The sequence below is a fragment of the Crocuta crocuta genome, unplaced genomic scaffold, assembly GCF_008692635.1.
Source record: "Crocuta crocuta isolate KB4526 unplaced genomic scaffold, BGI_CrCroc_1.0 scaffold408, whole genome shotgun sequence".
Taxonomy (NCBI): Eukaryota; Metazoa; Chordata; class Mammalia; order Carnivora; family Hyaenidae; genus Crocuta; species Crocuta crocuta.
In genome coordinates, this window is record NW_027527444.1 from 47,639 (window position 1) to 62,877 (window position 15,239).

Consider the following 15,239-nt stretch of genomic DNA (forward strand, 5'->3'; position numbering starts at 1 on the left):
TCTCTCTCTCTCTCTCTCTCTCTCTCTTTCTCTCTATCTCTCTCTCCCTCCCTGTCCCTCCCCAGCTTGCTCTCTACTCTCTCAAAATAAAAATATAAAAATAAAACTTAAAAAAAAAAAAAAAGGCCTGAAGAGAGTGCTGTGAGGAAGTGCAGATCAACAGAGAAGCCCGGAGAGGTCCTCCTCCGTCTGAGCTAGGACTTGAAGGATGGATGGATTTCTCCAGACCAGGAACAACAGAGTTGGCATCCCAAGAAGAGGGAGAGACAGAGCGGATGCAGGGAGAACACAAGCACGGTTAAAAGAACATGATCTCGTGTGGCTGGGGTGCTGGGCACACAGCAGAAGTGTAATGACAGGCAAGTCCTTATAAAGGAGGAAGAGAACCTTCTCTGTCAGTCACACTGACACAAAGGGCTTCGTCCTGCAGGCAAAGAGAAGGCCATCTCTCCCTTTAGGACCCGGGCATGCTCTAATCCACTTGCTTGTGCAGTGCGGGCGGGTGAGTGGCAGAAAGGGCCTGGCGCCAGACCTCCTTCCCTTGCACTGCAGAGAGAAGACCCTAGAAAAAGCCAGACTGTAGGGCTGCCTCTCAAGGTTTGGCCCGGCTGGGGACACCATCTCAGAGGGTGGTGCTAGGAAGCAGAGCAGGGGTTACCCAAAGCTCAGGTGAGCCGTGGCCATCACAGGATGTCCAGCTGGGCCCTGAGATGCCCAGGGGTAGGGATTCCAGCCCCAGAGGCACCAAAGTCCCTCACTGTAACTCAGAACACTCGCTATGTGCTGGGCTGAGCCAAGAGAACGGGGTGGAAGATGTAAAGAATGTGCGCCATTGGGGGCCATCTCCAAGGAACCAGACCCATGTCTGCTAATCATGAGGAGAGACTCAGGGAGTGCCAGACACCCCGAGCCCCTTGCTCACCCCTCATACCTCAAGGCTGGCTGCACAGGAAGACACAACCCTCAAAGTCAAGCACGCAGTCCCTTCTTTGATGTAAAGAATTTTACTGCTAATCACACCCAAATCCAGAAATGTTCCTTTAGTAAACTGCTGAGTGTCTACTCTGGGGGAACCGCCGTGCTTGGTGCTAGGGGGACACAGACGGGGACACAGTGTGGTCCAGAGGCATTAAGCCCCCCATATCTGGCAGTCCAGGGTAGGGAGAGCAGAGCGAGCACAAAGGGGCTCCCAGCCCCAGGGAGGGGGTGCTCCAAGTGTTCTCTACAAGAATCACCTGAGGACCAGCAGAAATCGACCAAGCAAAGTGTCCTCCGGGCAAAGGAGCAGAAGGTACAAACGTCTGCAAGGCAGAGAAGGTTCTTGAAATCCCACATGCTCGCTCGCAAAGGTCTCCTAGTCACTGTCCCTAGAGCAAGAGCAGCAGTGTGCCCAAAAGTTAGGCAGCAGCTGGAGGCTTGGCCCATCTGGGTTTACACTCCACTCCACTCCTTGGAGCTGTGGATGTCTGGTGAGTTCATTCGAATTCGAATTAGGCAGTGGGAATAATGGTCCCCACAAAGGATGTGCTGAATGAGCATCAGTTACTCTCATGTGTCGATGAAACGTGAGAGCGGCCCCTGTGTGCGCTGAGCAGGGGTGAGAGTCCATGAGAGAACAGGTGAGTGGCTGAGTCACCAGGCGGGGACATACCACCAGGGCCTCACTCCGTTCCTGGACTGTCAGGTGCAGAGGTAGAGGTGGGGTGAGCAGCCTGGTTCTGTCCTGTCATGGGGTCCTCTCCCCAAACCCTGACCGGTACTCCATCTCCGGGCTCAGCTCCCAGCCTTCCTGGGTGTCAGCAACTGCCCAGATCTTTTTCCTTGCCCATCACAGCTTCCTCAGCCCCCCACCCCACCCTTCTGGCCCTCTGGGTTCGGGAGAACCCTCAGCTCTAGACAACAAATCCCCAATACTTGAGTGCCCAGCTTGCAGGAGAGGAGGGGACCACACCCTCACTTTTGCCTCCCCCTCCACCAAAATCCTTGTGGCTCTGGGAGCCCAGGTGACAGGGGCAGCCATGGAGCAGTTCTGGGGCAGTAAGCAATTGCCACAGAGCTGTGTAGACCAGACATGAGGATTGGCATGGAGGACAACTTTGTGACGGGGAGGGGAGGAGGGGGTGCAGCCAGGGCAAGGGGTCAAACCCTGGGAAGATGCCCTCCTTCTGCTTCCACCAGCCACCTGAGACCTTCCCCAGCCCCTGTCTGTCCAACCCCAGGGTCTTTGTCCCAGAGGGGAGAGCAGTGTTTGTATCCATCCATCTATCCATCCATCCGTCCATCCAGGAAACACGCCACATCCCAGTGCCAGGCATTGTTCTAGGCCCCACAGAAACACCCCCAAGGAGCTGTTACTCTTTTTTTTTTTTTTTTTTTTTTTGCGAGAGGGGAAAGGCAGAGAGAGAGAGGGACAAAGAATCCAAAGTGGGCTCTGTGCTGACAGCAGAGAACCCAATGCAGGGCTCGAACTCACGAACCGTGAGATCATGACCTCAGCCAAAGTCGGACTCTTAACAGACTGAGCTGCCCAGGTGCCCCTGCTGCTCTCTATCTTACTGCCTCAGGCCAGTGAAGGAGACCCCATCAGGTGCAGCCACTATGAGTGGTCATGGCAGACTTCGGCTTTGGGCAGAACCTGCATGAAGACTTGACCTTCATCAGCCCAACGGAGAGCTCAAAGGCTGTGGGCACAGCTGTGGTTTATAGCACCACTCATGTGTGCTAGGCAGAACATGACCCCAGACTGGCGGTGGGAGGGGGCTGTCACCTGGCCAGGGGAGGGGAGGGTCACAGCAGGCTAGGAATGGGAGCCGGGGGTGTCTCCATGCTGGACTCTCAAACTGGGCTGCACCCCCAAGCACAGCACCCCTACCTGCCTTTCAGGCCCTCAAGGCCCAGGCTCAAGCTTATGCCCTGTAGCCGGTGAGTGTCAGCCCCCGTCATGCCCTGAAGGTCACTATCGCTCCTCCCATGCAGTCTGAAGCTCTGCACTGCCACCTGTGAGGGGTGTGACTGCCGGCCAATCACTCACCATCCTGAGCCTTAATCTTCCCACTTGGACTTATTACCCCTCCCTCTGAGGGTTAAACGCTGCATGTTCTGAGCCCCTCGCTGCAGCTGGACAGGCAAAATGATCTTGTAATTGAAGTCACTGTCACTGTTGTCCTCCCCTCAGCAGGTGGCGCTCGGCAAGGACCTGGCACAGGGCATCCTAACCATACTGGCCATTCTCCCGCTACAGACTGAGCGGACTGGCCACCGGGACACCCATGTGCACCCATCTCAGACAAGCACCAGCGTCCACACTGGGCCAGTGACCGGCTGTGGGGGCTGGCGTGGTGTCGCAGAGAGATGACCGGCATCCACCTGATACGAAGCCTAGAGAGGGTGGGCAAAGGTTTCTTCTCCTTCTCCACCAGGTGCCCACCAGCACCAGCCCTGACTCCCTGGGGTGGCCCCCAGCCCCTCCCCCAGCCGCCACGCTTGTACCCGGGCAGAGTAGTGTGAACTGTAGCTGAGTCCCAGGATGCGGATACTCTCAGGCCAAGGGCGGACAGTAACAAGGATGGAGCCAGCGTCAGAGGGCAGGCACTTGGCCCAGCTCACACAGGCCCAGCGTGCCAGGTGCACTGAGCGGTCTGTATTTTACTTCTCACGGTCACCTCTGCCTGTCCTATGTCTGCCTCTGCTCTGTGCCAAGGGGTTCTGCTTGCCACCCCTCCCCCACATCACATACATCAACCCCCCAGGAAGTCGTGTGTGTGAACTCCAAGTTTGCATATGCGGCAATCCTGGGAGGGGAGCCAGGGCCCTGGTGCAGAATCACGTGGACAGGGGAGATTCCCTCCCTTCTCTCCTACCTGCTCTGGGCACAGCAAGTGCGCTCAGAGAGCAGGGTCTCCCACCCACCCCAGGCAAGGGCCATGAGAATAGCCACATTTGACTTTAAACTGAGGTTGGGCCGCCTGAGAGGCTCAGTCATTTGGGCGTCCAACTCTTGATTTAGGCTCAGGTCCTGATCTCATGGTTCGTGGGATCGAGCCCCACACCACCTCTGTGATGACAGCTTGGAGCCTGCTTGGGATTCTCTCTCTCCCTGTCTCTCTCTGCCCTTCTCTGGCCTGCAATCTCTCTCTCTCTCAAAATAAATATTTTCTAAAGGGCGACATTAACAAGCCCACTTCCAAGGGTTGGGGCTGTGAGGATGAAGGGGGACACCCTGTGGCGGGCCTGGAGGCGTGGGCAGCACTATTCCCTCGAGCAGAGCTGGCCACTGCCCATTGGCTCCTCCTGCTGCCCTACCTGGGTCACTGCCAGCCACTGCTCCAGGAGGCTGTGTGTCCTCACAAGCACACACAGGCACACACAAGGACATAACCCTTCCCTGGCCCCAGGATGTATATTCTGATTTAATCTCCCAGTCAGGAGAATGAGCCACCCCCAAACTCCCACTGTGTCTAGGTATCAACTCTGTGATCAAGGATCAGAGGTCCTCAAGAGATCATAGTGACCAAAGGGAAGCCCATCTGCAGCCAGACCCCTGAGGAGCTCTGGTCCGGACTGAGAAAGCCAGTGTGCCCAGTCAGGTTACCATGGGGGCCCAACTGTACAGAGTCCATCCAAGTGAGTCTGGGTTAAGGTCAAGGTAAGGCCAAGTCAGGGGGTTAGGCCAGAACTAACCAAGTCAGCCCAAGGTTAGGGGCACTGAGGGCTGGGTTCATGAAGTGCGTAAGGAAGGGGACAAGCCAGTGTAGGGCCAGCTTTGGGAATAAGTATGCCACCCAGCAAAACATGAACTTGAGGGGCTGGACCCAGGCCTGGCATCCCATTAACTGCCTCTGTATTCACAACCACCCAGGCCGTTCTTTGCTATCCGGAATCCACGCCCACGAGGAAGCAGGAAGCCCTGGGGACGCCCTGTGGCGGACCCCAGGAACACCTCTTCAGCACACGCTCCGCACCAGGGCAGCCCCTGCAGGCCCTGCGCGCGCAGACAGACACGCCCAGACAGACACGCCCAGATTCCCACGGAGAGTCCAACGCATGCGCGCATGTGACCTCGGGCTACGGCGTGCCCACGGCCACGTGGTCAGGCACCACGGAGTCTCCTCAGGATAATTATTTATTATTCATAGTCATCAGCATCTTCATTAATTATTCATATGATCCTTAATTATTATCCTTAACAATAAGAGCAGTAAATAGCAGAAAAGTCCTTGAGGTGCCTAAGGCCCAGGGCCGGGTGCCTCCGGGCAGTTAGACCAGCTAATGCCCCCTGGGCAGTGAGGAGACCACAGACCCCCGTCCACTGCCCGGCCCTGTCCCTGCCCCTGCCCCCGCCATGGGGGCCCAGGGGACTGCAGGAGGAGATGGTCCCAAGGGCTGGGGGAGGGGGCTGTGCCTTCATGTTCCTCTCCCCTTTCTCGGCCAGGGCCTCCCGGGCAGGGCCTCTGAGGGGGGGGGCCCAGGCAGTGCGCTGAACCCTGGGTGAGCCACGTGTCCACACTGGGCAGCCCCACTAACTGCCCGGGTCTGAGCCATGTCTGTGCAGGGGCTGGGAGGTGAGGGCCCCCAGCTGGCCCGGCAGGGAGAGGCGTCGAGTGGGGCCGTCTTGGGGGAGCTCTGGGGTCCCCGGGGGGAGCTCCTCCAACGCCATGAACTGGGAAACCTGCAGAGAACACATTGTGAGCAGCCACGGAGCCTGTGGAAGGGGGGAGAGGGGACGGCGGGACTGTCGGGTGAATAGAGACGAGGGTCAGGGGACAGAGAGGGTCAGGAGAGGTCCGTGAAGAGGAGAAGAGGGCTTGAGGAGACAGAGAGAAGGGCGGAGCCACACAGAACAGGACTTGGAGCACAAAGGGGAAGCGCTGAGGTTGGAAGAAGAGAAATGCACTCTCAGTGGGCAGGAACCGAACTCGGTGGCGGGAGCCCTGGGAGTGGCCCCTGATACAGGGGAGAGCGCTCAGGGCTGCAGCCACTCTCCCCTCCCGGCCCCCCCCCGTTGGGGGGGAGGGGGTCATGGCAGAGGATTCCAAACCCAACCCAGAATAAGGGGCCCTGAGTTGGGACAGAAAAAGAAACAAGGCTCCTTCCTCCAATCTAGAAAGAACTCGGGGACCTAGAAACAGAGGCAGGCTGGCGGCCAGGCCCCGGAAGGCCAGGGAGAGTGCCAGGGCCGGCGGGAGGGGTTTGTGGATGCTGACGAGTGTGCTGTGAGATCTCCGCGGGGGAGGCCGTGAAGGGAGACTGGCACATTTGCTGACGTGGGCCCTGGTGTCTGCAAACAGGAGCAGGCAGCATATGGGAGGGGGAGCGGATGCCAGAGGGAGGGGGGAGCAGAGCCCAGGCCACCTCTGGGAGCCAGAAGAGCCCCCTTCTTGGGGCCCAGACACGGCTGTCTTGTCAGGAGGCCGGGAACACACATGTCCACTCAGGAGAGGACAAAGAGCGACACAGGCCCACTCCCGCAGGGGGGGAGAGATGCGGGCTGGAAGTGCCACCCTGGGGCTCGGCCAAAGCCCTCAGGACAACCCTGCAGAGCGGCTAGTGTGAGAGCCACAGGCGGACGGCAGAGCCAGAGCTGAGCAGCGCCAGTCACGGCAGAGACCCCGTGCCGAGGGTGCACTGGCACGCAGCGCCCACCACCGGGCCTCAGAGGCCCCTCTTGGCCATGACACAGGCCCCCTGAGTAGATCTAGCCGTTTAGGTGGCCCCTCTCAGCCCGCTGGGCTCCTTTGCCCCGCTGCTGGGGGCTGTGGTCTGGGGGCTCTCCTGCCTTGCCCTGTGCTCCCAAAGGAGTCCTCCTCCAAAAGTACCATCCAGGGTGAGGGCAGAAATGGGGGTAGGAGGAAGCTGAGGCCCAGTGCTTAAGAAAAAGGACAGCAAAGCAGGTTTGGGGGGCGGGGTTGGGGGCAGAAAAGGCAGGGCTGGGGCGCCTTGGGCAGGGAGAGGGGCCTGGAACTTACCTGAGAAAGCGAGTCCAGGGTGAGGGTGGGGATGGGGCTGACGGGCAGCAGAGAGGAGGTGGAGGTGGGGCCGGGCCCCGGGGTGGTCACAGCACTGTAAGCAGGTGGGACCAGCGTCATCTGCCTCTGCAGCAGCTGCAGGACAGTGGCCATGTCCGCACTCAGCCGGGTCTCCAGCCTGGGGCAAGAAGGAGGAGGATGCTCTGGCTCTCGGGGATGTGGGGACACCAGTGACGGTGATTTTGGAGCCACCTTATGGACCAGCCAGCTGGTCAACCCCAGGCTCCCTCTTCACTCTGGGTGTGCAGTCCCTATCTCAGCGCTGAATGGAAGGACGGGGTCCGGGTGCAGCACACATGGGACAAGGCCGACACAGAGCAGACACCCTCCCTTCTCACACACACACGCACACACACACACAGACGACCCACTAGCCTCGCCCCCTCGACACGCCAGATGGGGGCTAAACTGGTCCCAGGAGGTGCCCTCACCTGTTGAGCTGCCTCTGAAGGGCATCCAGCCTGCTCTCCACGTCGCCCCGCGGCCTCCGGCTGGGGCTGGAGAGAGGCATGTTCAGGAGGCTGGGGGTGGGGGCGGGGCAGCGAGGCAGCTCCTGGTACTGGCGGCCCCGACTATCCCCCCAGAAGCTGAAGATGTTGGACACTCCTGAGAAGGCGCCTGGAGCCAGAGAACTGGGTTGAGGCCAGGTCGGATGCCACGCCCCCCCCACCTGAGCGGGCCATCACCCTACCTGACAGCGGGTTACAAGTGTCACTGCTCTTCTCCCCATCCTCCGTCAGCGGCTCCCCACCCGGCGGCTCTCCGGGGGGCCTGGGGCTGGAGAAGGGCACCAGGCGGAGGGGGCTGGACCTGCGGCCTGGGCCCTCATCCTCACTGCTCTCAGGGCTGGAGGGGCCGCTGGACGGGCTCTCCCCCCACGGTCCCCCTGGCCGGCCCCGGCTACTCGGCCCTGCCCCCGCCCGGCCCGGCCCCAAGGCCGACACCTCCCCTGGCTGTTCTGGGTCTGTGGGAAACAGAGAACGGGCCTCAGAGAAGGCAGGAGGCACGGACGGGGAGGGCAGGGGGCTGGGCAGGCCCTGTCTGTCCGTGGTTGTTTCTTCTGCTCCACCCCCAACCGCGCTCAAGCCGGAAGAGAACCCCCGGGGGCGGGACTAGGTCGTCTGGGCGGGGCTCTCGGTGACCCCCCATTCACTGGCCCCCTCGCCCTCCTTTCTCCTCTCCTCCCCTCATCAGTTCAACGCAGCGCCCAAGACGCCAGCCGCCTGACGCCCCACGAAGCTTAGGCCGGCACCCAGGAGGGTGGAAGAGGGCTTCCCGGAGAAGGTGCCAGTTCAAGTGGGCATTAAGGGAAAATGCCCAGCGTTCGGGCAGCCGGGGTGAGAGAGTGGGGAACACTGAAGCCAGGGGCACGAAAGTCTGCGGGGCTGGGTGCAGCCGGCANAGCCGCCCTCCAGCTCCGCGCTGCCGCCCGGAGACCCCGGGATCATGTTGGTCTAGAACCGAAAGCGGCGTCAGGGCCCTTCCGCGCCCACCGGCCTGCTCGGGTCAGCCCAAGCCCCCTCATTAACATCGAGTGGAGCCCGCAGCACCCGCTGGGAGCAAGCTCTCCCCGCACAGACGTCATCTCGGCTCCTCGAGGAGAGCTGAGGCTGGGACGCCCACCTCCTCCAACTCCCTACCACCCGACAGGCAGGGGAACAGGCCCAGCGAGGTGGCAAGTCGGGGGCGGCCGCCGGGGCAGCCCACTCACGTCCCGCAGGTTGAAGGTGATCTCCAGGCTGGACCAGAAGTGGTCAGAGAACTCGGGGTACATGTCCAGCACCTCCAGCAGGTCGTCCCGGTGGATTTTGTGCAGGTCGCAGTAGGTGAGGGCCCGCACATCCCCGTTGGACTTGCCAGGCCGGGCATACAGGTTCAAAGGCTCTCCAAAGATGTCGTTCTTCCCTGGAGGGCACCAAGGGTGAGGACTCAGTCCCTGGGCAGCAGCGCAGGGAAAAGGCACCAGTCTTCCGGGCATTCTCAGCCTGGGGGCGGGAGGCTAGGGGGCCTCCCCTCAGTCCGGTGCCCCACCCACCAGCCCCAGCCCCCCCCAGAGCCAGCCCCATCTCCCGTCTGCTCCTCTGTTCACATGGGCATCGGTGCCGTGGGGGTAGAGGGAGTAGAGGGCTTGGATCTCCTTGCCTTTCAACAACTGGAGCCAGCCAGCCGGGCCAGCCTAGATACCCCTCTCTGCCCATGGCCTTGGCTTCCTTGGCTTCTAAGTCCACTTTTACCCCCTCCAAACCCTGTGTCCCAAATGCCCTCCTGGCCAATCACTGCGCCCTCATAAACAGTGTCCTTCAAGCTGTAGATCGTAACACAGGAGTGAAACACGACCGGCGCTTTAGTTTACCAAAAGAAAATAGGATAGCATAGCCGATCGGGACACAGAAGACACCAGAATGTATCACACATACAAAAGCTAAGTGTTATATAGTGAAACTTTGGTGGCAGTTGTGTTTGGGCTGTTTGTGGAGTGAGTATGGGTGTTGACCGAACTGAGAAATAAAAATCTAGAATGTCCCACTGGGATGCAGGTGCCCTAAGATACTCAGGGCCAAGGGAAGGGCAGGCAGAGGACAGGAAGCCCTCTGCCCAGGCACACCTGGGAAGGAAAGAGGGGCGAGACTCTCTTTGCTTTGCAGATGGGGAGGCCTGGGCGTGGCTGTACCACATGAGGCTGCAGGGAACTTAGTTAATTTCCTTAGTAAAATCAGATGCATAACCTCCCTCCCCTGCCCACTTTGTCTGGATTTGGTCCTGCTATAACCAAGCAAGACTAGCTGCCTGCGGGATGAGCCTGTAGGGAACAGAATCTGAGAACCCCCAGAGTTCAGCAGCCCCACCCCACGTGGGGCTCCTCTCTACTGCCCCCCCTTGGAGGGTCTAAGCTTAGGTGAATTCCTTGCAGGCAGGAGTGGGTCCACGGCCCCAACAACTGTGTCCTCAGAGAGCTCTCCCCGCCTCAGCCCAGCACCCGGTCCCCCGCACCCAGCCCCGTACCCAGGATGGCCACGACAACGTCTCCCCGCAGGATCTCAATGGAGCCCCGGGAGATGAAGTAGAGGGCGGTGAGCAGGTCCCCCGCATGCACCAGCGTGTCCCCTGGCGGTGCATGTGTCGTCTTGAACTTCATGGCCAGGGCCCTCAGGCAGCCCTTGGTGGCCCCTCGGAAAGGCTTGCAGTGCTGCAGAAGCGAGCGGTTCAGGTGCAGACAGATGTCTGCCTGCAGGCACTCGGGGAAGCCTTTCAGCACCTGGAGGGGGAGTGGTCGTTGGGCTGGCTCAGCACCCTGTCTCCAGGCACGACACCCCCCACCCCGAGGCCCTGGGAGGAGCATCAGAGAGCCCACCCCTTCTAGCTGGGCGCCCTTGCCCGCCCTCCGCCCTCCGGGATGATGCCTCCCAGCTCTCGGCCTCCATTCTCTTGTGTGAAGTGTAGAGCCCAGCTTCTGCCTGGGGCTGTTGTAAGGATTAAATGCTTTGTCTACATGGAAGGGCCAGGTTTGGCCTGCCCCGTAGTGAGAGTTCTCCCAGTAAATGAGCTCCATCATCAAAACGAGGAGAACGTACTTCTCAGGGTCCTTCTAGGCACTAACTGTGACCGCCGGAACCACAGAGTATGATGCTATTAGGGCAGACGTGCTCCCTGCACCCAGGGAGGTCTCGCTGTGACCCTGCTCCCTCCAGCCCACCCCCAGAGAAGCCCAGAAGCCTCACCGCGTTCATGTCGATGCCGTTGGTGTAGGACCAGGCGTGCTGGAAATACTCCTCGAGGCGCTGGCGGAGGGGGTTGGGGATTTGGTGGAAGCGGATGAACTCCCGCACCCGGAGCATCTGCGTGTGGTAGCGGGCAGTGCCGGAGTACAGCCGCTGGATGATGGCTGACACATTGCCGAAGATGCTGGCGTACATGAGGGCTGGGGGCGGGGGTGAGTGGGGACATCAGCATCCGAGCGCCCCCGCCCGCCCCTGCACCGGGTCAACGACACACGCAGTCACATCTCAGTGGAAGCACACACGAGAGACGCACAAACACAGAAGCCCAGGTACGCGTGCCCTTGAGCTCTGCCTTGAGCCTCTGCCTGGTGTGCCGGTCCCCACACGTGCTATGGTGGTGGTCCCTGGAGGCTCTCAGTCTCAGAGCTCCCCTCCCCTCACCTCTGGCCCACCTAGCGCCCTCCCTCTCCTCCCTCTCAGGCTCTTCCCAGACTCTGGGCCACACACCCCCTTCCCTCCACCCCACCCCACCCCCACCCCCAAGGATACACTCACAGCCAATGAGCATGACACAGATGGAGAAGATCTTCTCCGAATTGGTGTTGGGGGAGACATTGCCAAAGCCCACGCTGGTGAGGCTGCTGAAGGTGAAGTAGAGGGCCGTGACATACTTGTCCTTGATGGAAGGGCCCCCCAGGCCGCTGCTATTGTAGGGCTTGCCGATCTGGTCGCCCAGGTTGTGCAGCCAGCCGATGCGGGAGTCCATGTGTGGCTGCTCCATGTTGCCGATGGCGTACCAGATGCAGGCCAGCCAGTGCGCAATGAGCGCGAAAGTGCACATGAGCAGGAAAAGCACGGCTGCCCCGTACTCAGAGTAGCGGTCCAGCTTCCTCGCCACACGCACCAGCCGCAGCAGCCGCGCCGTCTTCAGCAGCCCAATCAGCTGTGGGGGGACAGACATACAGTGTGGGAGCTAGTCGGCGGGGGGCACTGGAAGTAAAATCCCCAAAGACTTCCTCCTAGGACCGCCTAGCGGTTGAAGCTCCCATTCCCTAAGTCCAGCACAGTCCCATTAATCTGTGTCCTAGCTTTGTGACAAAGGACTCATCTTTGTGACAGAGGGGCTCACGCTCCCCCTGGTGAGAATGGAGCTCCAGAAGATACAACGCCCACCCTGAGGTGCCTGCCTACAACCCCAACTAGTTCCCAGGCCAGTTCTGTGTGATTAGAACATGGCGGCCTCTTTGATAGACAAAGAGAAAAAGGTGGCCCCTCTGGCCCTCTATCTGGGGAGTGGCTCACGTGGAGAGGGGCAGTGGCCATGGAGTAGCTACTCCCTGTGCCCCACCACCTTCTCCCCTTTCCCGGGTGCCCTCCTGGCCTCGGCCTCCCTGCCAACTTACCTCCTCCGAGCCAGAGCCAAAGATGAGCAAGTCGAAGGGGATGGCGGCCACCATGTCGATGAGGAACCAGCCTTTGAAGTAGTGGACGGCAATGCGGCCGGGATGGCTGACCACCTCCTCATTGGCATTGACATAAGTGGTGCGGAAGTTGATGAGGATGTCCACGATGAACATGATGTCCACGATGAAGTCCACCACGGCCAGCGGCTGGCAGGCATAGCCACAGTCTGGGGCCGTGGAGCCTTCTTCCGTCTCCTTCAGCAGGAAGGCGGCTGAGTAGGGTGTGAAGACAGCCGTGTAGATGACCAGCAGCAGGATGAGCCAGTCCCACACGGCCTTGAAGGGGCTGTAGTGCAGGATGGTCCAGCGGTGGATCCGCGGCGCCTGCAGCTTATACTCTGGAAGCACGTCAGCCCCCAGGGACAGGACCTGGACAGGTAGGGAGGGTGGAGGGCAGAGGTGAGGAGATGACATCCAACTGGAGTCCGGGGCAGGTGACATTCCTTCTGGGCCTCCAGGGAAGAGACCAAGGAGAGTGAGGGGAAAGCCAACGAGTTTCGATCCGGACGCCCATCCCTTGGCAAAGTGGCCACAGCCAGTGACCGCCTCGTGACCCTGGCACTGCACTTGCCCACGCAGCACACAGACCTGCTGTCTGGCTACCTGAGTTGAGAGCACTGTGCAGTGACATCCAGATGTGCTGCTCTCCCCCCAGCTAGTCGCACCCATGGCTATGGTTAGAACTCGACCACGTGACCTTGTCCACAGCCCCGAAGCCACGTATACACCACACACACACACATACACCATGATCCTAGTCTAGAAGATGCTCCAAGAGCTAAGACACCAAGTCCGGGTGATGGCCTCAGGAGGCACAGCCTCAACACATAAAATGGTGGTGGTCACTGCCATTCCATGGCAGCCCCACTACTGGTAGCCTGGGGACTGAGGGCCTAAATAAAGGTCCCTTCATGCCACCACTAGCCCAAGGGCACCAGCCACCCAGACTCAGGGCCCTTGGACTCCCTTGGAGAGAGACCAAGACACACATACCCAGCACTCCCCAGCCCTCTGTCCCCAGCCCCGGGGCAGCCCTCCAGCTTTGCCCTCCCGCACCCCTACAAAGGCCCACAGAAGACCTAACCCAGCCACAGACGTGCCCACGTGTACACAGATGGACAGGCACACAGGCAAACGTTCAGAAGTGTCACACCCAAGCCTGCACAGGCTCACCTCACGTCCTGCCCTCTCAACAGCCAGGCAGAGACAGGCCTGCCATCCACACCAGATGGCAGCAGCCATGCCGTTCTCTGCCCAGGCCAAACTAGGAAGGACTGAGGCCAGCTTTCCCACAACGGGCCAGGAGCCTGTCTGTCCCCCGTTGCCTCCCCCTGCCTCCCCACAAAAAATCCTCTCTTACAGACACCCGACTCAACCCATGAGCCCTCTCCCTAGGCCCACCAGGCCCGGCCCTGCCAACCCTGGGAGCCAAAGCCAAGGCCTCACCCACCCCCTTGAGAACCAAGGCTGCTGGCCCTGCTCCAAGAAGCACTGAATCCCAGGGCCCCACATCCTCAGGCCTCTGGGCTGCGGAGAGTCGGGGTGGATGGATACCCCAAAGATTCCCACTCGTACTCAAGCCGAGGATCCCCTGGACCCACCGTCATCAGATGGCTTGTATAGAGACCATCTCCTTAAAGGAAGTTACTGGAAGGTAAGATGGGCCATGTTTACCATCTGGCCACCCTCAAGTAGACATGGGCAGCTCCAGAGATGTCTGATGTGGGGGGGAGGGGGGAGCAGCTAGAGCCTGGGGGGCAGGAAGAAGCGTATGTCTTGCAGCCCTGCTTTCAGCCCAAGCTGCTTTGCTCCTTAAGGCAGACAGCACAAAGCAGCAGCCTTTCGGGGGTCACGTGAGGATTGAAAACATGGAACCAGCCAGGGCCCCCACGGACAAGGGGAGGAAGAAGGTACCTGCCCCTGGATGGGGCTCGTCCCCAAGCCCCTTGAAGACTGTGTCGGAGCACAGCCAACAGCAGTGACCCTGCCCCCACCCCAGTCTACACACAGCAAGGCCAGCACAGCCCCAAGCACACCCGCAAGCACATGGGGCGAGCCTGGGGCTCAAGGCCTGGCCCCACAGACCTCACCTTAAGGGGGCCAGGCCTTGCTCAGCATCCTCCAGCTTACCAGATGGCCTTGGGCCAGACATGTAACCCCCCCACCCCCGACTCGTGGTCCCTCAGGATACGGAAGCTCATTTTAGCCGAGTCCTGGGTCCTCACCTGTGGGTGGGATTCTTCCCACCCATACCTGCTCCCTCACCGGGAGGAGCCCAAGAGCCAGGGCAGAGAGTCAGGTGCATGTGGTGGGATTCGCAGACTCACTCCTAAGCCACCTCCCACTGCTCTGAGGCTGCTCCAGGCTGACAGAAGCCCTTGGGGGCAGAGAGGTGACTCCCAGGAGCCGCCTAGAGAATAATCAGCCTGGATGAGGGAAGCACAGCCACCGCACCCAAGCCTGCCTGGGAAGAGGTGATCCAGGTGGGTGAGCTCAGTGCCCTCGCTGCCATCCGGTGGTCTCTGACCCCCACCCTCCTCAGACCCTTGAAGCAGCCCAGGCCTCCCTCCCCAACAGCAGGGTCCACCCGGGCACCCAGTGGGGAGCTTGAGAGCCCCAGGGCCCGGGCTGTGTCTGCCGGCCCCTCGCTATCCCACTATGCTCCTCTCCTCCCCCTTCGCCCACCGTCATCATCTCTGGGCACCCATCTCATGCCCCCTCTCCCTCTCCTCCTTTCGTATTTGGAGTTAGGACTGTGGGCCAGGGAAGCCATGGCAGAGGGAAAGACCTGGCAAGAAAAGCACTGTCCACCCGGGCCCGGCAGGCCTGGAGGAGAGCGAGCAAGGGGCCAGCGGTGGGCTGAGCAGAGCTGCGAACCCCATGCTCCCTCGGAACCGTCCTGCTTCTCAGAAGCCCTCTCCCGGCCCGGCCCGGAGCCAGAGGCCTCCGGGCCGCACCCAGCTTGCCACCTCGCCACCGCCTGCCTCAGTGCCCCGGCCCAGGGAGGGAGGGGGGGTGGCTGGGGGGGGGGC

General features: G+C 60.7%; 1 protein-coding gene across 1 annotated transcript in view; it reads right to left on the minus strand.

The window, feature by feature from the left end:
* Positions 1-5,109: 5,109 nt before the first annotated feature.
* KCNH2 (potassium voltage-gated channel subfamily H member 2) overlaps positions 5,110-15,239 on the minus strand; it is a 35,305-nt gene continuing 25,175 nt past the window's right edge. Inside the window, exons 6-16 of the mRNA XM_077761491.1 lie at positions 12,148-12,576; positions 11,300-11,687; positions 10,745-10,944; positions 10,029-10,281; positions 8,737-8,930; positions 8,397-8,479; positions 8,261-8,264; positions 7,717-8,011; positions 7,457-7,643; positions 6,966-7,143; positions 5,110-5,668 (exon numbers count right to left, since the gene is read on the minus strand). Of these exons, the coding sequence (XP_077617617.1) occupies positions 5,519-5,668; positions 6,966-7,143; positions 7,457-7,643; positions 7,717-8,011; positions 8,261-8,264; positions 8,397-8,479; positions 8,737-8,930; positions 10,029-10,281; positions 10,745-10,944; positions 11,300-11,687; positions 12,148-12,576 (2,361 nt within the window). The 3' untranslated portion in view covers positions 5,110-5,518. The remainder of the gene's footprint in view (positions 5,669-6,965; positions 7,144-7,456; positions 7,644-7,716; positions 8,012-8,260; positions 8,265-8,396; positions 8,480-8,736; positions 8,931-10,028; positions 10,282-10,744; positions 10,945-11,299; positions 11,688-12,147; positions 12,577-15,239) is intronic.